The sequence below is a fragment of the Abrus precatorius genome, unplaced genomic scaffold, assembly GCF_003935025.1.
Source record: "Abrus precatorius isolate BTA unplaced genomic scaffold, Abrus_2018 Scaffold11, whole genome shotgun sequence".
Taxonomy (NCBI): domain Eukaryota; kingdom Viridiplantae; phylum Streptophyta; class Magnoliopsida; order Fabales; family Fabaceae; genus Abrus; species Abrus precatorius.
Genome location: NW_020874303.1, coordinates 10,090,600 through 10,109,394, shown reverse-complemented (window position 1 = coordinate 10,109,394; position 18,795 = coordinate 10,090,600). Strand labels below are relative to the sequence as shown.

The following is an 18,795-nucleotide window of genomic DNA, read 5'->3' as shown; positions in this document are numbered from 1 at the left end:
AGTCAGGGTCTTGCCAGATGTGAGCTTCAGAAAAACTTTTCCTTTTCCAAGAACTTCAATAGTCTTTGAGTTACCAAGATACACTTATTCTTCTACATCTCCCACTGAACTGTAAGAAGTAAACATATTTTTGTTTGCACAAATATGCTTGGTAGCCTCAGAGTCTACCACCCAATCACTCACATTAGCCATTAGCAAGGCTTGAGAAATGACTACAACTATAACATCATCTCTTTCAACCAAATTTGCATTTAATTTTGGAGGATTGTCACTTCTCTTCTTGTGTCTACATTGAGCAGTACGATGACCTGTTTTGCCACAACAAAACAATTTCCTCCACTAATTTTAAAAGTGGGATTATTCAATTTTGGGACATAAGGTTTACTATAATGAGACCTTTGATTAGGTTTGTTGTCATACTTTTTCTTATTAGCTTGTATCATGTTTACCCTTGATGCTAATGCCTTTGCCCTTGCAACCTTGAATTTCTTCCTATTTGTGTCCTCAATGATAATGTGGGTGATAAGTTCAGCTAGAGACAGCAGTTTATTCTTATGCTTTGGTTGCTGCTTATAATCCTTCCAAGATTCTGGTAACTTTTCAATTAGTAGTCCAGCGACAAAATTCTCAGACAGTGTGATCTTCTCTGCTTTCATATCTTTCAATAGCTTATGGTATTCATTGATCTGAGTCTTGATATCTTCTTCATCGTTCATCTCCCACTTATAATAGTGCCCGATGATGAACTTCTCTCTTCCAGCATCCTCAACAGTATATTTGAGAGTTAAAGACCTCCAAATTTTGTTAGTTTCCTTATAGGAACAATAGACATCAAACAATTCATTAGACAATATACTGAGAATAGTATGTCTACAAACCTTGTTAGCAGAAGTCCAGTCTTCCAACAATTTTGGCGTAGCATTTGAATCTAATTTCGGTTGCGTGAGAGCATGAGCTACACCGTGCAGGTCAAGAACAGAATAAACACGCTCCTGCCATCATTTAAAGTTTTTCCCTTGGAACATTTCTATCTTTGACACATCTGAGAAAGGTTTTGCATAGTTGACTATAGGAACAATTGGATTAGGTGGATCCATATTGATACCATTTTCATGGTTATTTACAGCGTTGTTGATGGGGTTTTCATTATTTATTGATTCAGCTATAATCCTTAAGATTGTTGTCGAAATGATCCGAAGTAACTGATCAATAATATAGTCTGAGGTGTGTAGAACACTGTCCTTAAGGATTATTTCGGTGTAGTAAAAAATCCTTCAACTCATAACCCAAAAAAATAAATATAATAAAAAGTCTGTGCATATTTCGTGCGGTTTTCTCAAAAGATTTAAAATACTTTAGTCATTATTATTGCTCACGTAAACGTTACATATAATTAACGATATAAATAATAATAATAATAAAATTAAAATAATAAAATAAAATAAATAAATTTTTTTGAAATATAATTATATTATTTCCAACATTACATCGTATTGCTAGAGTTGTTGAATATTTAGGTTCAAACTATTATATATAAATAAATAGGTTGCATGGTTGAAAAATAAACATTATTCTTGCTCAATATTGAAAAAAAAAGAACATCAAAGTGTCCTTGCTTACATGACTTAAATTAAAATTAAAATATATAACAAAGATCAAGAGTAGAGTACTTGACTCATTTATTTTACATGAATTCTATTAAATAACATAGATCAGTTCACTGATGGAAAAAAGTTTTGAACCATAAAGCTGATCTTCTATGATATCTCTTAAGTCCATTCTTAAAATCGACATATACTATTCCAAAGCGAGCAGTGTACCCATAAGTCCACTCAAAATTGTCCAAAAATGACCATGCAAAGTATCCCTTCACCTTCACACCATTCCTACCAAATTTCGAGCATAAGTTGAGTGCATAAAAGACGTCTAAATATAGCATCTATATTATTATCATTTGGTAAGAGAAACACACCTTATGGCCCTTTGAATATATAAAAGATGTTGACCAATATAGTATATCCTCAATTTGTCATCAAGTGACTTGGTACCATCATTAACCTCATCAAAACCTTCAAATATTTGAATAACAAAATTTGTGAAAATAGAAATTCTAGAGACTGTAACACCGTATACTCAACCGTAGGGAAAAATAATATGGGAGATGTGTTATAAATAAACATACCATTTTCTGTTATGTAAATGGTTGGATTGTTGAACTTTTCCTTGGTATATTCTAAAATATCTTGAATTCCTTGAGGATAGATGTAGATCCAGTTTGAGCTAGCCTGCAAAATTGTTCACTTCTCAAGTCTTTACTAAAATAAAATTTTTAATGGAACTATAATAAGAAATGACTTTTCATCTCTGCTTGGTTACAATTGTTTTAAATCAGAATCAATCATTTGAGTAAGGAAACCAACTCATTTCCTACCAAATTTTAAAAATAAGATCTAGATTGGGCGAACATTTAGATAAATTAATAGATCAAACACACTTTAATAAGATAATATCATATTAGCATATCATATAAATTCTAACATAAAGATTATTGAAATTAATTTTAAAAAATTATAATATAGTTACGAGATACTTATAAGTTTAACCAAACTTTTTAATTAAGTGCATATATGAAAGATATTCTCTAAGGATATATTTAGGAAGAGAATGTTGGAGGAGAACGGAAGAAAAAGATGATATGTTTTTTAAATTTTAAATTAAAAAATTAATATAATTTATAATGATAAATATATTATTAATATATTAAATTTATGTCAATATATTAATTTATATATTTTATTTTAAAAAATTATTAATTTTAAATATATTTATTTAAAATACAAAATTTATATTTTCTTTCCCTCTCCTCCAAAATCTCTCAATTTTAAACAATCTCTAATAAATATCATAAATAATCTTTCAAACACTCGTTAAACTAAGATTATCTTAATGATATAGTAAGTAAAACATGTATATTTTACCTTCTAAAAAATATTTTTACTTGCTAATAATTTTCTTGATTTTTTAATTTGTAATTTCTTAATAAATGATATTAGTGATAGATACCAACTGATGAGAGAATAAAGACTGAATCGTATTCAATTGAACTGATACGAAATTAAAAGTTACATAGGAAATTCAGTAAAACGTATTGAGTACAGAGGCTTCCTCCTAAGATGTTTGAGAGCCAGTCTCTCCCTTTCTGAAACAACTCAAAAACTGTCTACCCTCCTTCCTACCTTTTCTCCTATTTTTATTCTGCTCGTAACTGCTTAGAGGTACTTATGCTTGCCCCCACTAATTAAAATAACATTTGCTAAAATAATTCAATCCTATTAAAAAACGTAAGTCTTGAATCTCTTCTTATAATGTTTACTTATAAATGACCTAACAATACTCCCTTCCAAAAGAGTCACCTTGTCCTCAAGGTGAAAAGAAGGAAATTGCTGCATGATGGTTTCCACTGGTTCCCAAGTGGCTTCAAACTCTGGTAGGTTAGTCCACTAAATAAGCACTTTGGCAGTCCCGTGAGTAATGTTACGCACTGCTTTTACAGCAGCTGGTGTTACTTGCAATTCCAACTCTTCCGACAACATAGGTGGTAGAGGTTGAGGATTTGCTGAGGGAGAGAAGGCCTTCTTAAGTAAAGAAACATGGAACACGGGGTCGATTTTACTCTCTGGTGGAAGGGCTAACCAAAAAGCAACAACTTCAATATGTTTGGTAATCTGATAAGTACCATAAAAACATTGACTCAGCTTTTCATTCCTCTTCTGAGTTAATGATCGTAGCCTATACGGTTGTAACTTGAGATACACCCAATCGCCAATAGCTAAGGATATTGGGCGCCTAGATTGGTCAACATACTTCTTCATTTGATTATAGGCTTTGACCAAATTTCGTTTGAGATCATGTAACATTTGGTTCCTGTCATAAGTCATGACGTTCATCTCTTCCACAATTGATGGAATAGTGGCTCCTTTTAGAAGATGGGGTGGGTTGCAACCATACAATGCTTTGAAAGGAGTAAATTTCAAAGAGTTGTTGTAGTTGGTGTTGAACCATAACTTAGCCCAACTCAACCACTTAGGCCACTACTTAAGTTTAGTTTTGGTGAGGCACCTCAGATAAGTCTCTAAGCACCGATTGACCATCTCGATTTGGCCATTTGTCTGGGGATGGTATGCAGAGCTAAACTTGAGTTTAGTATCGGCCAACTTGAATAATTATGACCAGAAGTGGCTTAGGAATATTTTGTCACGATCCGATACAATAGAAGAGGGGAACCCATGCAATTTAACTACCTCTATGTTAAAAATTTTGGCAACCTCTTTGACAGTAAAAGGATGGCTAAGTGCAATGAAATAAGTGTATTTAGTCAATCCATCAACCTCTACTAAGATGACATTTTTTCCTTGAGCCTTAGGAAGCCCTTCAATGAAGTCTATGGATATATCAGCCAACACTTGAGTTGGTATAGGCAGTGGTTGAAGAACTCCTGTTGGTGATAGAGCTTGATATTTATTCATTTGGCATGTCTCACACGTAGCTACGTGATGGTGGATGTCTTTCCTCATGCCTTCCCAATACACAACTTCAGAGATTCTTTTATAGGTTCTAAAGAAACTCGAATGTCTCCACTCAGTAGAGTTGTGAAATTCCTGTAACAACAAAGGAATTCGAGAAGAGCCTTTTGGAAGCACTAACCGACCTTTATAAAATAGCTTCTGATTCTGAAATTTATAGCTCGGATGGGAATTAGAATCTTGTATCAGATAATGAATTATCCCTTAGAGCTTTGGATCTTGATGAATTTTAGATGCCCAATCTTCTATTTGCTCAAAGTGGACTGAGGACAAAGCTGAAAATGTCAATTTTCTAGAGAGAGCATCAGGCACCCCATTCTCATTTACTAGTCTACAACGTATCTCAAAATCCAAATCCATGAGTTTAGAAGTCCAACTGAAATATTCCTCACTCATTAGTCGTTCGGTAAATTTAAGGCTCTTCTGATCAATCAGAATTATGAAGTGTCTTCCTAACAAGTAGTGCCTCCATTTTTGTACAGCCATCACAATTGCCATTAATTCTCTCTCATATACTAACTTTGATTGTGCCCTATTAGATAGAGTCTGGCTGAGGAAAGCCACAGGCCTCCCCTCCTGCATTAGAACTGCCCCTAGCCTTGTGTTTGATGCATCAGTTTCTATAGTAAATGTTTTGGAGAAATCTAGGACAGTTAGTATAGGTAATTCGGCCACCTGATTTGTTAATTTTTCCAGGGTAGCTTGTGTGTTAGGAAATAATATATTAGATTGTATATTACCTTATATAGATGATACGATTGATTCAGTCTTGGTTTAATTGAGTCGTTTATTCCTTAATTGTAGGATCTAGACATATTGTAATCTCTATTTATTGTACTCTGTTCATAGTGAAATAAAATTGCACAAACACAGTTTTACCAATCCTTATATGGTATCAGCCTATCTTCGGTGCTGAAATTCTTTTATCCTTTCTCTTCCTTGTCTTGCTTCATGGCCACTCCTGCTCCATCATCTGAAGGTGCTTTATCCTTCAACACTATGATCCATATGCTAAACATTCGCCTCACATCCACAAACTTCATCCTATGGCGTCGTCAACTTCTTCCTCTCCTACAAGGACAGACGCTTTATGATCACATTGATGGAAGCACTCCTGCTCCTTCCCCTCAGCTACCAACCATTGATGCCTATACGCCCCCCACTGATAATCCAGCCTTCATCTCCTGGAAACAACAAGATCAGCGACTTGTTAGTCTTCTTCAAGCCTTTCTCACGGAGGAAACCTTGGTTGAGGTTCTCCACTGTGATACTGCTCAACAGATCTGGTCTACTCTTGAGTCCCTTTATGGTGGAGACTTTAAACAAAGAGAAATCAGTATTCGTGACCAATTATTACATCTCAAAAGAGGTTCATCCTCTGTTCGAGAATTTTCAAAATCTTTTCAAGCACTTTGTGATCAACTTAGCCTCATGGGCAGACCGGTCGATGATCTTGATAAATTACATTGGTTTCTCTGAGGATTAGGTCCCACTTTTACTAGCTTTGGTGCATCGCAGCTAGCAATGCGCCCACTGCCTACTTTTAGAGATTTGGTTGCTGCTGCGGAAGGATTTGAGTTATATATATCTGCTGTGGAAGATACTCCTCCTCAGGCTGCTTTTCTTTCCAATCATCGTCCCCACCAAAACTCTCATTCACGCTATTTAAATGCTCCACGTGCTTCCTCTCATAGTCGACGAGGGCATGGACAGAATTCTGTAGGCCGTGGGGTCGTGGTCGAAACAATCGAACCATTATTTGCCAAATCTATCGAGGAGAGGGGCATGGACATTGCACGCTATGAAAGCGCTCCTCCTCACTCTGCAAATCTTGCATAGTCCTTTGCTATAGCATGTAATGTCTCCTCCTCTGAAAAATCAGATTGGTATCTAGACACTGGTGTCTCAGCACATATGACACCAAGTTCCTCGCTGCTGGACTCTATGGAGCCATACTCGGGTAATCACACCATTTATGTTGGAAATGGTAATACTCTGCCCATATCCCATATTGGTTCTTGCCGTTTGGCCTCAAATTCAAGTCTCCTAGATATTTTGGTTGTGCCTGGACTATAAAAGAATCATATATCTGTTAGCAAACCTACTCATGATTATCCTGTTGATGCTATTTTTTCTGACAAATCCTTTATGCTTCAGAAAAGGGGCACAAGGGAAATTCTAGCAAGAGGGAGGCGTGAACAAAATCTCTATGTTTTGGAGCATGGCCAAGCTACTTTTCTTTTTGTTTTGAATTCAAATAAATTACGAGGATCCTTTGATTTATGGCATTCTCATTTAGGACATGTCAACTATGATATTATTTGTTAATTAAATAGGGCTAGTCATTTGACAGTATCTTCCATTCTACCAAATCCTTCTGTTTGTGATTCTTGTGAACTAGCCAAAAGTAAAAGATTACCATTTAACATAAATGAAAAACGTGTCTTACAGCCATTAGATTTGGTTCATTGTGACTTATGGGGACCAACACCTGTGTGTTCTAATTCTAGTTTTCGATACTATGTCATATTTGTGGATGACCACTCGAGCTTTACTTGGCTATATCCGTTGCGCTTAAAATCAGAATTTTTTGATATCTTTGTTCGATTTAAAACCTTTGCAGAAAATCAACTCAACACCTCAATTAAGGCTTTTCAAAGTGATGGTGGTACTGAATTTACAAACAAAAGACTCCAAGAATTGTTCCAAAAGAGTGGTATTCTTCACACCATGTCATGTCCCTATACACCAGCTCAAAATGGCCGGGCGAAACGTAAGCATCGCCACATCACAGAGACGGGTCTTGCCATGCTCTTTCAATCACATTTACCCATCACTTACTGGTTTGATGCCTTTTGTTGTGCTATGTACACCATTAATCGGCTCCCCACCACATTGCTTCAAGGCATTTCCTCATTTGAAGTTCTTTATACTACCAAGCCGAATTACGTCATCCCTTTGGTTGTAGAGTCTACCCATGTTTGCGAGACTATGTCTCTAATAAATTGTCTCCTCGCAGCACTCCCTATATCTTTCTTGGATATAGTAGCTCACGTAAAGGTTTTTGATGCCTCTATGTTCCAACCTCCCGTCTATATATTACCCGTCATGCCAAATTTGATGAGCTTTACTTCCCACTCTAAAAAACAGGGACTGTTTCTTCAATTTCTGCCTTGGGTTATTCACTCTTTGATGAACCCTCTCAAGCCACTACCAATTCATCCACTGCTGAGTCTCAACAAGAACAACAACTGCCTCTAAACCCTGTGCCTCGACCATGTGGATTATGTCCCTCGGAAGAAGCATCACCAATAGCATCTCAAGCACCTCCACTGGTTGCATCTCTACTGGTTGTGCCTACCCCTCCAAGCCATCCCATGGTTACTCGTTCTAAGGCAGGTATCTTTTGACCTCGCTACTTTGCAGACATTTCAACTTATGGGTCTTCCCCGCTATTGTATGCATTACTTTCTACTAATGAGCTAAAAGGTTTTAAATCTGCTGCCAAAGATCCAGGTTGGTTAGCTGCCATGAATGAGGAGTTAATAACATTACATTCCAACAAAACATGGGATCTTGTTCTGCGCCCACCAAATCACAACATTGTTGGAACCAAATGGGTATTTCAAACGAAATATTTGTCTGATGGCTCCATCGATCGTCTCAAAGCTCGCTTAGTGGCACAAGGCTATACACAGACTTCGGGCTTAGATTATAGTCACACCTTCAGTCCTGTCGTAGAAGCAGCTACTGTACGCGTTATTCTCACCCTCCCGGTGATGAAAAATTGGCCTCTACATCAACTAGATGTCAACAATACCTTCCTAAATGGATACCTATCAAATCAACCTCCTGGCTTCATAGATCCTCGATTCCCTAACCATGTTTTTCGCTTGCGCAAAGCTCTTTATGGCCTTAAACAGGCTCCTCTAGCATGGTTCCAGAGATTCAGTGCCTTCATTCTCAAACTTGGTTTTCATGGCAGCAAGACAGATCCATCACTCTTTGTCTTTCATCAACAATCTGTCACCTTATATCTCCTTGTATATGTGGATGATATTATATTAACTGGAAGTAATCAATTGGCCATCAATAACATTCTAACCAAAATCAATACAAAATTTGCTGTCAAAGATCTAGAAAGACTGAGTTACTTTCTGGGCCTCGAGGTACATTACACTCCCACTGGTATTTTTCTTAGTCAAACTAAATATGCACACGATATTTTGAGCAAGGCGAAAATGTTAGATGCCAAACCAGTGGCCACACCTCTTGCCCCTGATATTCATTTAACAAGCAATGGTGATCCGTTTCATAATCCAACTCTTTATCGATCTTTGGTGGACGCTCTTCAGTACCTCACAATCACTCGCCCAGATCTTTCTTTTGCTGTCAACAGTGTCAGCTAGTTCCTCCAAGCTCCAACTATTGATCACTTCCAAGCTATGAAGCGAATATTGCGGTATGTTCAGGGAACATTGTCCTTTGGTTTAACCTTTACCCGTGGGTTTGCTCTCACTGTTCTTGGATACTCCAATGCTGATTGGGCTCGCTGCATTGAGACTCGCCGCTCGACCTATGGATACTCTATCTACTTAGGAGGAAATCTTGTGTCTTGGAGTGCCAAAAAGCAACCCACCGTTGCACGATCAAGCTGTGAATCTGAGTATCGGGCTATGGCAAATACAACAGCTGAACTCATGTGGTTCATCTATCTGCTGCGTGATCTGCACATTTCTATGTCAACCCCAACTCTACTTTGTGATAACAAAAGTGCCATATTTTTGTCTCAAAATCCATTTGCTCATAAGCGCGCCAAGCACATTGACATTGACTACCATTTTGTTTGAGAATTAGTGTTATCAAAGAAGGTTATCACTCAGTTCATTCCTTCTCATCTTCAAATTGCAGATGTCTTCACTAAAAGCTTAGCTCGTCCTCTGTTTTAGTTCTTTCGTTCCAAGCTACGTTTTGGCCCAAATCCCACTCTTAGCTTGAGGGGGGATGTTAGGAAATAATATATCAGATTGTATATTACCTTATATAAATGATACGATTGATTCAGTCTTGGTTTGATTGAGTCATTTATTCCTTAATTGTAGGATCTAGACATATTGTAATCTCTATTTATTGTACTCTGTTCATAGTGAAATAAAATTGCACAAACACAGTTTTACCAATCCTTATATTGTGCTTCATCATTCTACTAAAACTTATCCTTCTTCAACAGTTGGGGTCAAAGGTTTAGCTATCTTACCATAGTCTCTAGCAAACCTTCTATAGTATCCTGTCAATCCCAAAAATCCCCTCAAAGCTTTAATATCCATTGGTATTGACCAATCCAACATCGCATCAATTTTTCATGGGTCTGCTGCCACCCCTCTGCTGAAATGATATGTCCTAAGTATTCCAATTGAGTTTGGTTGAAAGTATATTTTTTCTAGCAAACAATTGGTTCTCCTTCAACACTGTCAAAACGGCCCACAATGCCTCTGATGTCCTCCTCACTACGGCTTTAGCACCTTGTTCATAAGAGATTAAAATGTGAAAGGGGCATTGGTGAGTCCGAAAGGCATGACAACAAACTCATAATGCCCTTCATGAGTCCAAAAAGCCGTTTTATGGATGTCTTCTTCACGCATTCTGATCTGGTAGTAACCAGATCGTAAATCCAACTTAGAAAAAATCACCACTCCTCTCAATTCATCCAGCAATTCATCAATGATAGGAATAAGGAACTTATCTAGTATAGTAATCTTGTTAAGAGTCTGATAATCTACACAAAAATGCCATCCACCATCTTTTTTCTTCACCAAGATTATAGAACTAGAATAAGAACAGACACTAGGTCTAATTATACTAGAGTTAAGCATATCATCTACTAACCTTTCAATTTCATTCTTCTGGTAGTATGGGTACTTGTATGGTCTGATGTTGCTAGATATTAGACCCATCCTTCAACCTAATTGCATGGTCTTGCCTTCTAGGGGGTGGTAGTGCCTGCGGCTCTTGAAATACTTATTTGTAATCTTCCAAAACTGATTCTGTCCAAACGGGATAGGTTCCTGGTTCTCTGCTTTCAGCTTGCATCTGACGGTACTTCACTAGGAATCCTTGGCCTTGATCTCGTAAAGCCTTCAAGATAGACCTTAAGGAAGCTACGCCTCTAGTTAAATCGGGGTCTCCCTTTAGTACGTGATATTTGTCCGCAACTGGAATTCTAAGAGCTAATTCACGAAAATTTACTCTTATTTCTCCCAGCTTAGCCAGCCATTCCATTCCCACCACCACATCCACTCCTCCAAGATCAAAGACATAGAAATCTTGTTGAATTTTTAGACCTGCATCTCCAACTTCAATTTAGGACATACCCCTTCACAATCTAGCTTTCTCTTGTCACCCACCTCCACTGTATAAATAGAGGTTGCTTACATATCCAGTTCTTGTGTTTCACCAATATGGCTAAACTGAAATTATGAGAGGCTCCATAATTAATAAGTACTATGACCTATTCTTTCCTAATCTTACCCCACAACTTAATTGTTTTCTTTGACGTAAAGCCAGCAATGTTACACATAGATAATTGGAGGTCTTTTAGTTCTCCCTCTTCCTCAACCACCGTAGTTTCTCCCTCTGCATCCCCTTCTTCTTCCCCTTTGGCTAACACTAAAATTTGTAACTATTTGTTTGCACACACATGGCTTGGACCAAACTTTTCATCACACCTAAAACACAATCCCTTCCTAGACCTCTCTTATAGCTCTGCATCAGTTAACTCTCTAAAGCTTCTTCCTCTGAAGGTATTAGAAAATTTCACCACACTTCCCTTTCCTGTAGCATTTCTAGTTCCAAACGCTTGGACTGTTGCTTCGCTCCTTGTTCCCATGTCACCATGCGGTTACTGCTATACGTCCTCATTGGCCTGCTCATCGTACCTGCTGGATTTCCTCTTTTGGTGGACAGCTGGTTCTCCTCATTCACTCTCTATGCACAATCCATTAATTCAGCCAAGCTTTCTGTTGGATGAAGCTTTAATTCTACTTTAATTACTTTCATGAGGCCATATAAAAATATGCCCTTTAAGTACGTTGGTTTTGCACTCTTTAACAGACCAACATAGAGTTTGAACTTCTCTTTGTATTCTTCCACTGAACCTGTTTGTTTGAGACTCAACAACAATTCAAAAGGATTTTCAACCATGGTTGTTTAGAAATGCCTAATAATTGCTACCCTAAAATCCTCCCAGGTTGACTAGTGAGTGCGCCCAGAACTCCCACCATTGATATCAAGTGAACACTTTTCCTTTCATTGCCATCATAACCGCTTGTAATTTTTCTTCTCCAGACATCCTTTTTAAATCAAAATATCTCTCCACTCTGGTTGTCTAGCCATACGCATTCTCTCCATCAAAAGCAGGTATCTCTAACTTCCTCCACCTATCCACCTTGTATCGTCCACCATTGTGGCTTCCCTATGTTCCGCCTTGAGGAATTGTTTGGCTTCCATTACTATTCTCTTCCTCCTGTCTTGCATGAATTTCTTGCATTGAGGCCTGCACTTCATTTAACTATTCTGCACTCTTCTCCATTGTTTCATGCATTGCCAATAAGCCTTTGACCCCCTCTCTAATGCCTCCATTCTCGCCTCCATGCTGCGCATCAACACGATGAATGATCTCCAGTAACTTGTTGCTTTGATACCAGTTGATGGATACTAACTAATGTGAGAATAAAGACTGAATAATATTCAATTGAACTGATACGGAATTAAAAGTTACATAGGAAATTGAGCAAAACATATTGAGTACAAAGGCTTCCTCTCAAGATATTTGAGAGCCTGGTCTCTCCCTTCCCAAAACCACCCTAAAACTGCCTGCCCTCCTTCCTACCTTTTCTCCTATTTTTATTATGCTCGTAACTACTTAGAGGCAATTACACTTGCCCCCACTAATTAAAATAACAACTGCTAAAATAATTAATAATTGCTAAGATAATTCAATCCTATTAAAAAAACCTACGTCTTGGCTCTCTTTTTATAATGTTTACTTATAAGGGGTCTAACAAAACAACTACAAATGTTTTCTTAAAAGAGCCTCACGTCCTAATATCATGTTATGACTACCTTTTGGAAAAAGGAGAAATTATTTATTTCTCATGTGTATTGTCCCATCATCATATCCACAATTATATATTTTCTTTTCTACTAAGTAGAAAACATCCACTTTATTATTTAATATTAAAAATACATTAACATGGATTATGATAATTTAATAAGTAATTTAGCATCCCAAAAGTTTAGTTAAAAGATAATTTTTTAAAAACAACATATATAATTTTAATTAATTCTTTACATTAATATCAAAATCCCTTGTTTGGATGTTCACTTTTAGCCTAGATTTTTGTCAACTGCTTAATACTAGTAAAAACTTTTAACAGTCACGCACTTAAGCATCAAAATTGATTAAAACTTATCTATTCGCACCTTTGGACCGATAGGAGACCCATTTCTTTCAGCTGATGCAACAAAAAAGAATCGTAAGCAAATGTATATGGAAAATTTTAAAATAAAAGGGGGAGGGGTGGACAAAAAAGCAGAAATAAGCCTTATTTAGAATGGCTTACTAGTCAATCTTGCGCAAGGGTCTGTTAAGATACTTAAATTTCCTTGTTGGCATGGAATATTGGCTGCAAAATTTGCAGTGTAATAGTTCAACCCTATGAAATCAAAGGAACCTTTAACCATTAAGTATTCCCTTTCAGAAAACTTTGGCAAACGTTCCCCAACTTTATTAACCATCACAGCAGGATATGTACCAGAGTATAGTGGTTCCATGAACCTTAAAAAAAGCATAAAATGATGAGTATTAGAAGTAAAAGTGTCAACAAGCTTCATTAAAAAAATATATATGTGAAATATTATAAAATAAATAAAAGTGGAAACAAAGATGAGCACTTTAAAGTGGTAAGGATAGTTACCATTCATACATAAAAGCAAGGGCCCGAGATGCAGCATCTTTGTCGACTTTTGATTGGGATAGTGGCACAAACCAAGGAGCATTTAGTGCTATCCCAATTTGACCCTTTTGAGAAATCTATTAGAAAATAATAATTTATAGTCAATTGATTTTGTATTCATAACATGATTTCTATTCAATTCTAAACAATTTAATATATATAATGATGGATTCAAAATAATAATTATGTCGTAACCTGGTACTTCTCTCTATAGACTTCTACTGCTGTAGCATGAGCAAGAATTTGGTGGTGTGAAACTAAGTATGGCTCAGTACTAGAATCACCAACATCACAATTTGGGGACACCCCTTTAGAACATCTTGCTGGTGGGAAGCCACCAAGTGCATAACCCTGAAGGCTATAAAGTAGTGGTTCATTTACAGTTATCCAGTGCTTAACTCTATCTCCAAATTCTTTGAAACACAACTCTGCATAATATGCAAAATCTTGCCTGTGCAAAATTAAAATGTTAACATTTCTAGCTATTGAGAGTGATTGGGAAGAAGAGGGGTGTCCTTGCGTTGAAGAGAACAATGAGATATTACTGTTCTTACACAATTTTGGGACTTAGAAAACCATTGTATTCATCTTCAAGAGCTTGAGGGAGATCCCAGTGAAATAGGGTTATGTAAGGTTGTAGTCCTGTATTATATGGTACAAACCGTACAATGTAGTGTACATGTTAATTAAGTTTATTTTATTTGAGTTATCATAAATGTGAAAGTTAGAGAAATAGTTGACTTTTGTTGACCTTTTGATAGTATTTCATTTATGAGATTGTTGTAATATGTGATTCCCTCTTGGTTAACTCCTCCCTTGAAATTTCCACCTAAAAATAAACATAGGTTTTTAACATATTTACTTATTTACATAATGGACAAACCAATTTATATCTGTAACTCAATGTAAATTGATTACAATTAACTTCCACTAGTTAGGAGTATCGCCCAAACTAATGATACATATTAGCAATTTACTAAATATCAAAAAATAAAACAGGAAATTATAGAATTTCTTACTAGGTAGTATTCGGGACCAAGAAATGGAAAATCTGTAGGCTTGAAATCCAATATCCTTCATCATGTCTATGTCTTCCTGAATTATTTTTTTTTAAGGGTTCAAACAATATCATTATCATTTATCTAGTTGAAATCAAAGCTCAACAAATAAGGAAAGTCATTATCTCAAAACAAGAGCTTTAAATCCAAATTAAGATAATGACAGCACTTTGTAACGATGGTATGAATCAGTAGCAACATCCCCATTACTGTGATCTGCTATTCGATCTGAAGAACAAAGAAAATATCTCAAAGTTATCATTTAAAAGGCGATGTTGAATCAATCATGGGAAGGGAAATTTCAGGGATAAGTTTTCTATAAAGTTTTTAATAAACATTTCTTTTGGGAGAAATAAATTGAGGTGACAAAAGACTTTCTTCATATCAAAGCTAGACAAAAGATTGCAAATCAAGTAAATTACATTATTTAATCCAAATTAATCAGTTATCATGACATGAATCAATCCCCATATGAAATATATATCACACTTCTAAAATCTAAATTCTTCAAACATGGATTTTAAAGAGACAACAAATTGCCTTTGATCTTATAGTCGATAGTTCTTTGCTTACTCCAACGATGTGAGTTTATTAACTGATATTATTAATAGAAATACCCTTTGCATATTCTTATCGTATACTCCAACAACAGATTAAAGGCTACATAATTAAGAAGACTTTTAGTTTAAAATTGTTTAAGACATTTTAGACAAAGAAGTGATTTAAGCTTAAGTCTATTCACTTAAAAATAATTTAAAAAAATTAAATGCTATTTTACTAAAATGATAATAATTTAAAAGAAAAAGAAAACAAATTAAAGGAGGAAGTAAACAAGAGAGAGGGCCAAAGTACTAACCTGGATAACTATGAGTGAAGGTGTCCCATATGCTCGGCCCCCTGCCACCCTCGAAAGCAGCACCTTCATACTTCATACTCATCAATGCCACGTATAGGGATCAAAACAAATAAGATTCATACATTTATTCAAAGAGTAAATATACAATTTGATCCGTAAAAGCAGCATCTTAATTATTTAGTTTTGGTCTCTGACAATTCTATTTTGATTCTACAAATAAATCCTTAAATGTATTAAGATGCTCACATTAATTTTGGTCCTTCACTTGCAAAACTATAAGTAAAATTATATTTGGAGACAAAATTGTCCACATCCACATTTTTAGGGACTAATAATTCTAAAAAGAAAACCCAAAATGTGTGCAAATGGACACAATTGAAGACTATTGTACAAGCAAAATTTTTAGAGATAAAAAGTAAACAGAACATCACAACTAATTTGTATATTTTCTCTCACGTTAGTAACATAGTATCGTGAGAGTTGAAGGAGTATATTGTTAGCCATAACACATAATAAAACCTGATAAGCTGAAGATGCTGTTCCAAACACAAAATCTGCTGGGAAAGTGCTGCGGTTAAGAGAATCTACCGACAGAAACATGGCAATGGAAATAGTAAGCAGAAGAAGGCCCTTAAACCACATTGTTCGAATTTGAATTGATCCTTTGACTCCCTCACCCATAAACAAGTAACGAGCCGTTTATATTTTTCTATTGAAGAAGACAGAGACTTAGTCTTCAATAACCGAAGGTGTAAAGGAAAAGGATTCTGTTTTTTTTCTTGGTCTTGCATGCTTTGTCGTATTCCATGCATGAATGCGGTAATGGCTAAGAACGACAATTAGATCCCAAATGTGAATTATTAGATCAATTTTGATACATTTCCGTCATAAAATAATTATATTGTCAAATAACACTTTAATTATAATTTGTAAAGTAATTATTTTAATAGTATAATAATTTATAATTAAAATGATTTTACATTGTTAGAAGAACCAATTAAATTCTTGAAGTATTTTAACTCTACGGCGTCTTCTAGGTAAGTGATAACATGCTTAAATACAACCACAAAACTTTGCATGGTGCAAGGCTGCAGCTGCATATTGTATTTGTTGTAGAATTTTTCTGCGTGTACAAAAGTTTTTATCTACATTTTAAAACTTATGTGTTTTTTATTTATTCTATTTTTTTATTGTGAATATATCTTTCTAAATTATTTAATAAATGCAAATTTTGCCAATTCAACCGATAATTGTTATTATACTATCATAATATAAATGTATGATATAAGAATAGTTCTTTATTTATATTTAAATAATATATTGTATATTAAAATAAAGTGAAATGATAAAATATTAATTAATGTTTAAATTGTGTAAAATTTTATAAAATTAATTTACTTTAGGAGAAATTTAAATTTATTAGTTGAATTAATAAAACTGTTTTTTATAAAATTATTAAAATATTATTTATTAAATTTGAAAACTAATTTTATTTATTTAATTAAATAGAGTATTTGACATGATAGTCATTTAAGGTAATACTTATATAATTTATATTTATTATTTTTATTGTAAAGGAATTTCTTACTTTGATCTTTAATTTTTTAATGTTACCATTATTAATTATCATTTAATGATTTAAAGATGAAAATGATATACCAATAACATAAAGTTGTATAAATATATTTTTCTCTGTTAATTGTTTAGCAATAAATAGAATATTATTATTGTTATTATTATTATTATTATTATTATTATTATCTATCACTGCAATAATAATTTGTGGATAAATTCAGAGTAATGACAAATATTTATTGTTATGTAAAAAAATTACAATAATAATAATTGAACTTTCCGAATTCAAAAATTTAAAACATTACCTCATTTTAACCAATTTTAGGTTCTATTGTTTCTTTTGGAAATTTTTAATTCTATTTTAACCTTAATGAATAACGAATCATGTCTTCTTTTATTTTGATTCTCATTCCCTACTTTCAAGCATATCATATATACCTAAGTTGAGTAAAACTTGTGAATATCGTATTCTTTTATGGAACTTTTCCATTGTTGCATTTGCCAGCCTTGTAACCTGTTTCTTAATTTTTCTTGAATGGAAGAAAAATGCAGACAACTAGCAGATACAAATATGACCGGCCCCTTCGTCCATTATTCTTCGACATGAAGCCGGCCATAAACTTAGCTGAACCATGTCATACGAACAATTTATTCAACCAAGAATCTTGTAGAAATGATGCTTCACTATATTACACCTAGAGTCACGCTTCATATGTTAACAAAACTATAGTTAAGATAATATTATAACTATTTTATGCAGCTTACCAAATTAATAAATAAGACTTAGGGATTCTCGAGGGAATTTTAGTTTTAGAAAAATTTCAAATAACTCTTATTCATAAGAGCACACGCCACATAAAATTTAGGCACTACCAAGTATTTTGCGAATTAGGAGGATAAATTAATTGGGATGCTTCATATGCTAGAAAAGAACTTATATTGTTGTTCCACTTGGTCACTTTAGGCTACTAATTTATTTTATAAGAATCTACCTTGACCGAAAAAGCACTTAAATGGGCTTTAATTGTTTCTAGTTCGATATTTAAAAATTGAGCATGAGTTATAGGTGCATACTTTTATAACTTGAATATTATTGAATAAATTTTTCGGAAGTTAGATAAAAGAAAGATTAATATAATAAGAGTAAAAAATAATTAAACAAGTTTAAATTTGGCTTGCACAAAATATCTTAAAAAAATAATAATATAAATTATGATAGTAACATTAATTATGATGGTAGTAATGATAGTGATGGTGACAATGATGATAAAATTATGCATTCTGAAGATTAAATTTCATTTTGAAACATGATAAAATTATGTGTTCTGAAATGGAAGGATCTTATATTTTTGAATTAGATGAAAATATCTAAGATATATATAAAAATGTTACTGTGTGTCTTGAGTTAAATTTTTTTTAGAATTACTATGAACATTGGTGTTTCCTTGGATGTCAACCTTAATAGTCAAGCTATTAAGGAAAAATGTGAGGCTAAAATATATGGAACAAAATTTAAACAACTAATTACATGGTAAAAATAAAGAAGTAAAGGTCTTAAATCTAAATAATAATTTTTTCTTGATCAAATTTTCTTATATGGTTCATTCAAATGTAAACCCCTGTGTAGATTATTATCTGTTGATTCAAATGTAAAGAACCTTATTTAAACCAAGGGATCAAACTTTGAAAAAAGTTTCAACCTTAATAAA

At 34.4% G+C, this 18,795-nt stretch overlaps 1 protein-coding gene across 1 annotated transcript; it reads right to left on the bottom strand.

Annotated features, from left to right (window-relative positions):
- Positions 1-1,717: 1,717 nt before the first annotated feature.
- On the bottom strand, positions 1,718-16,132 carry LOC113856493 (beta-glucosidase 12-like). The gene is made up of 13 exons (XM_027488324.1): positions 16,031-16,132; positions 15,512-15,581; positions 14,825-14,883; positions 14,617-14,692; positions 14,349-14,426; positions 14,152-14,239; positions 13,793-14,048; positions 13,559-13,674; positions 13,205-13,419; positions 13,065-13,096; positions 2,183-2,285; positions 1,973-2,069; positions 1,718-1,886 (listed from the first exon to the last, which is right to left on the bottom strand). The coding sequence occupies exons 1-13, from the start codon at positions 16,109-16,111 to the stop codon at positions 1,718-1,720; spliced, it is 1,440 nt and encodes a 479-aa protein (XP_027344125.1). The 5' UTR covers positions 16,112-16,132.
- Positions 16,133-18,795: the final 2,663 nt, after the last annotated feature.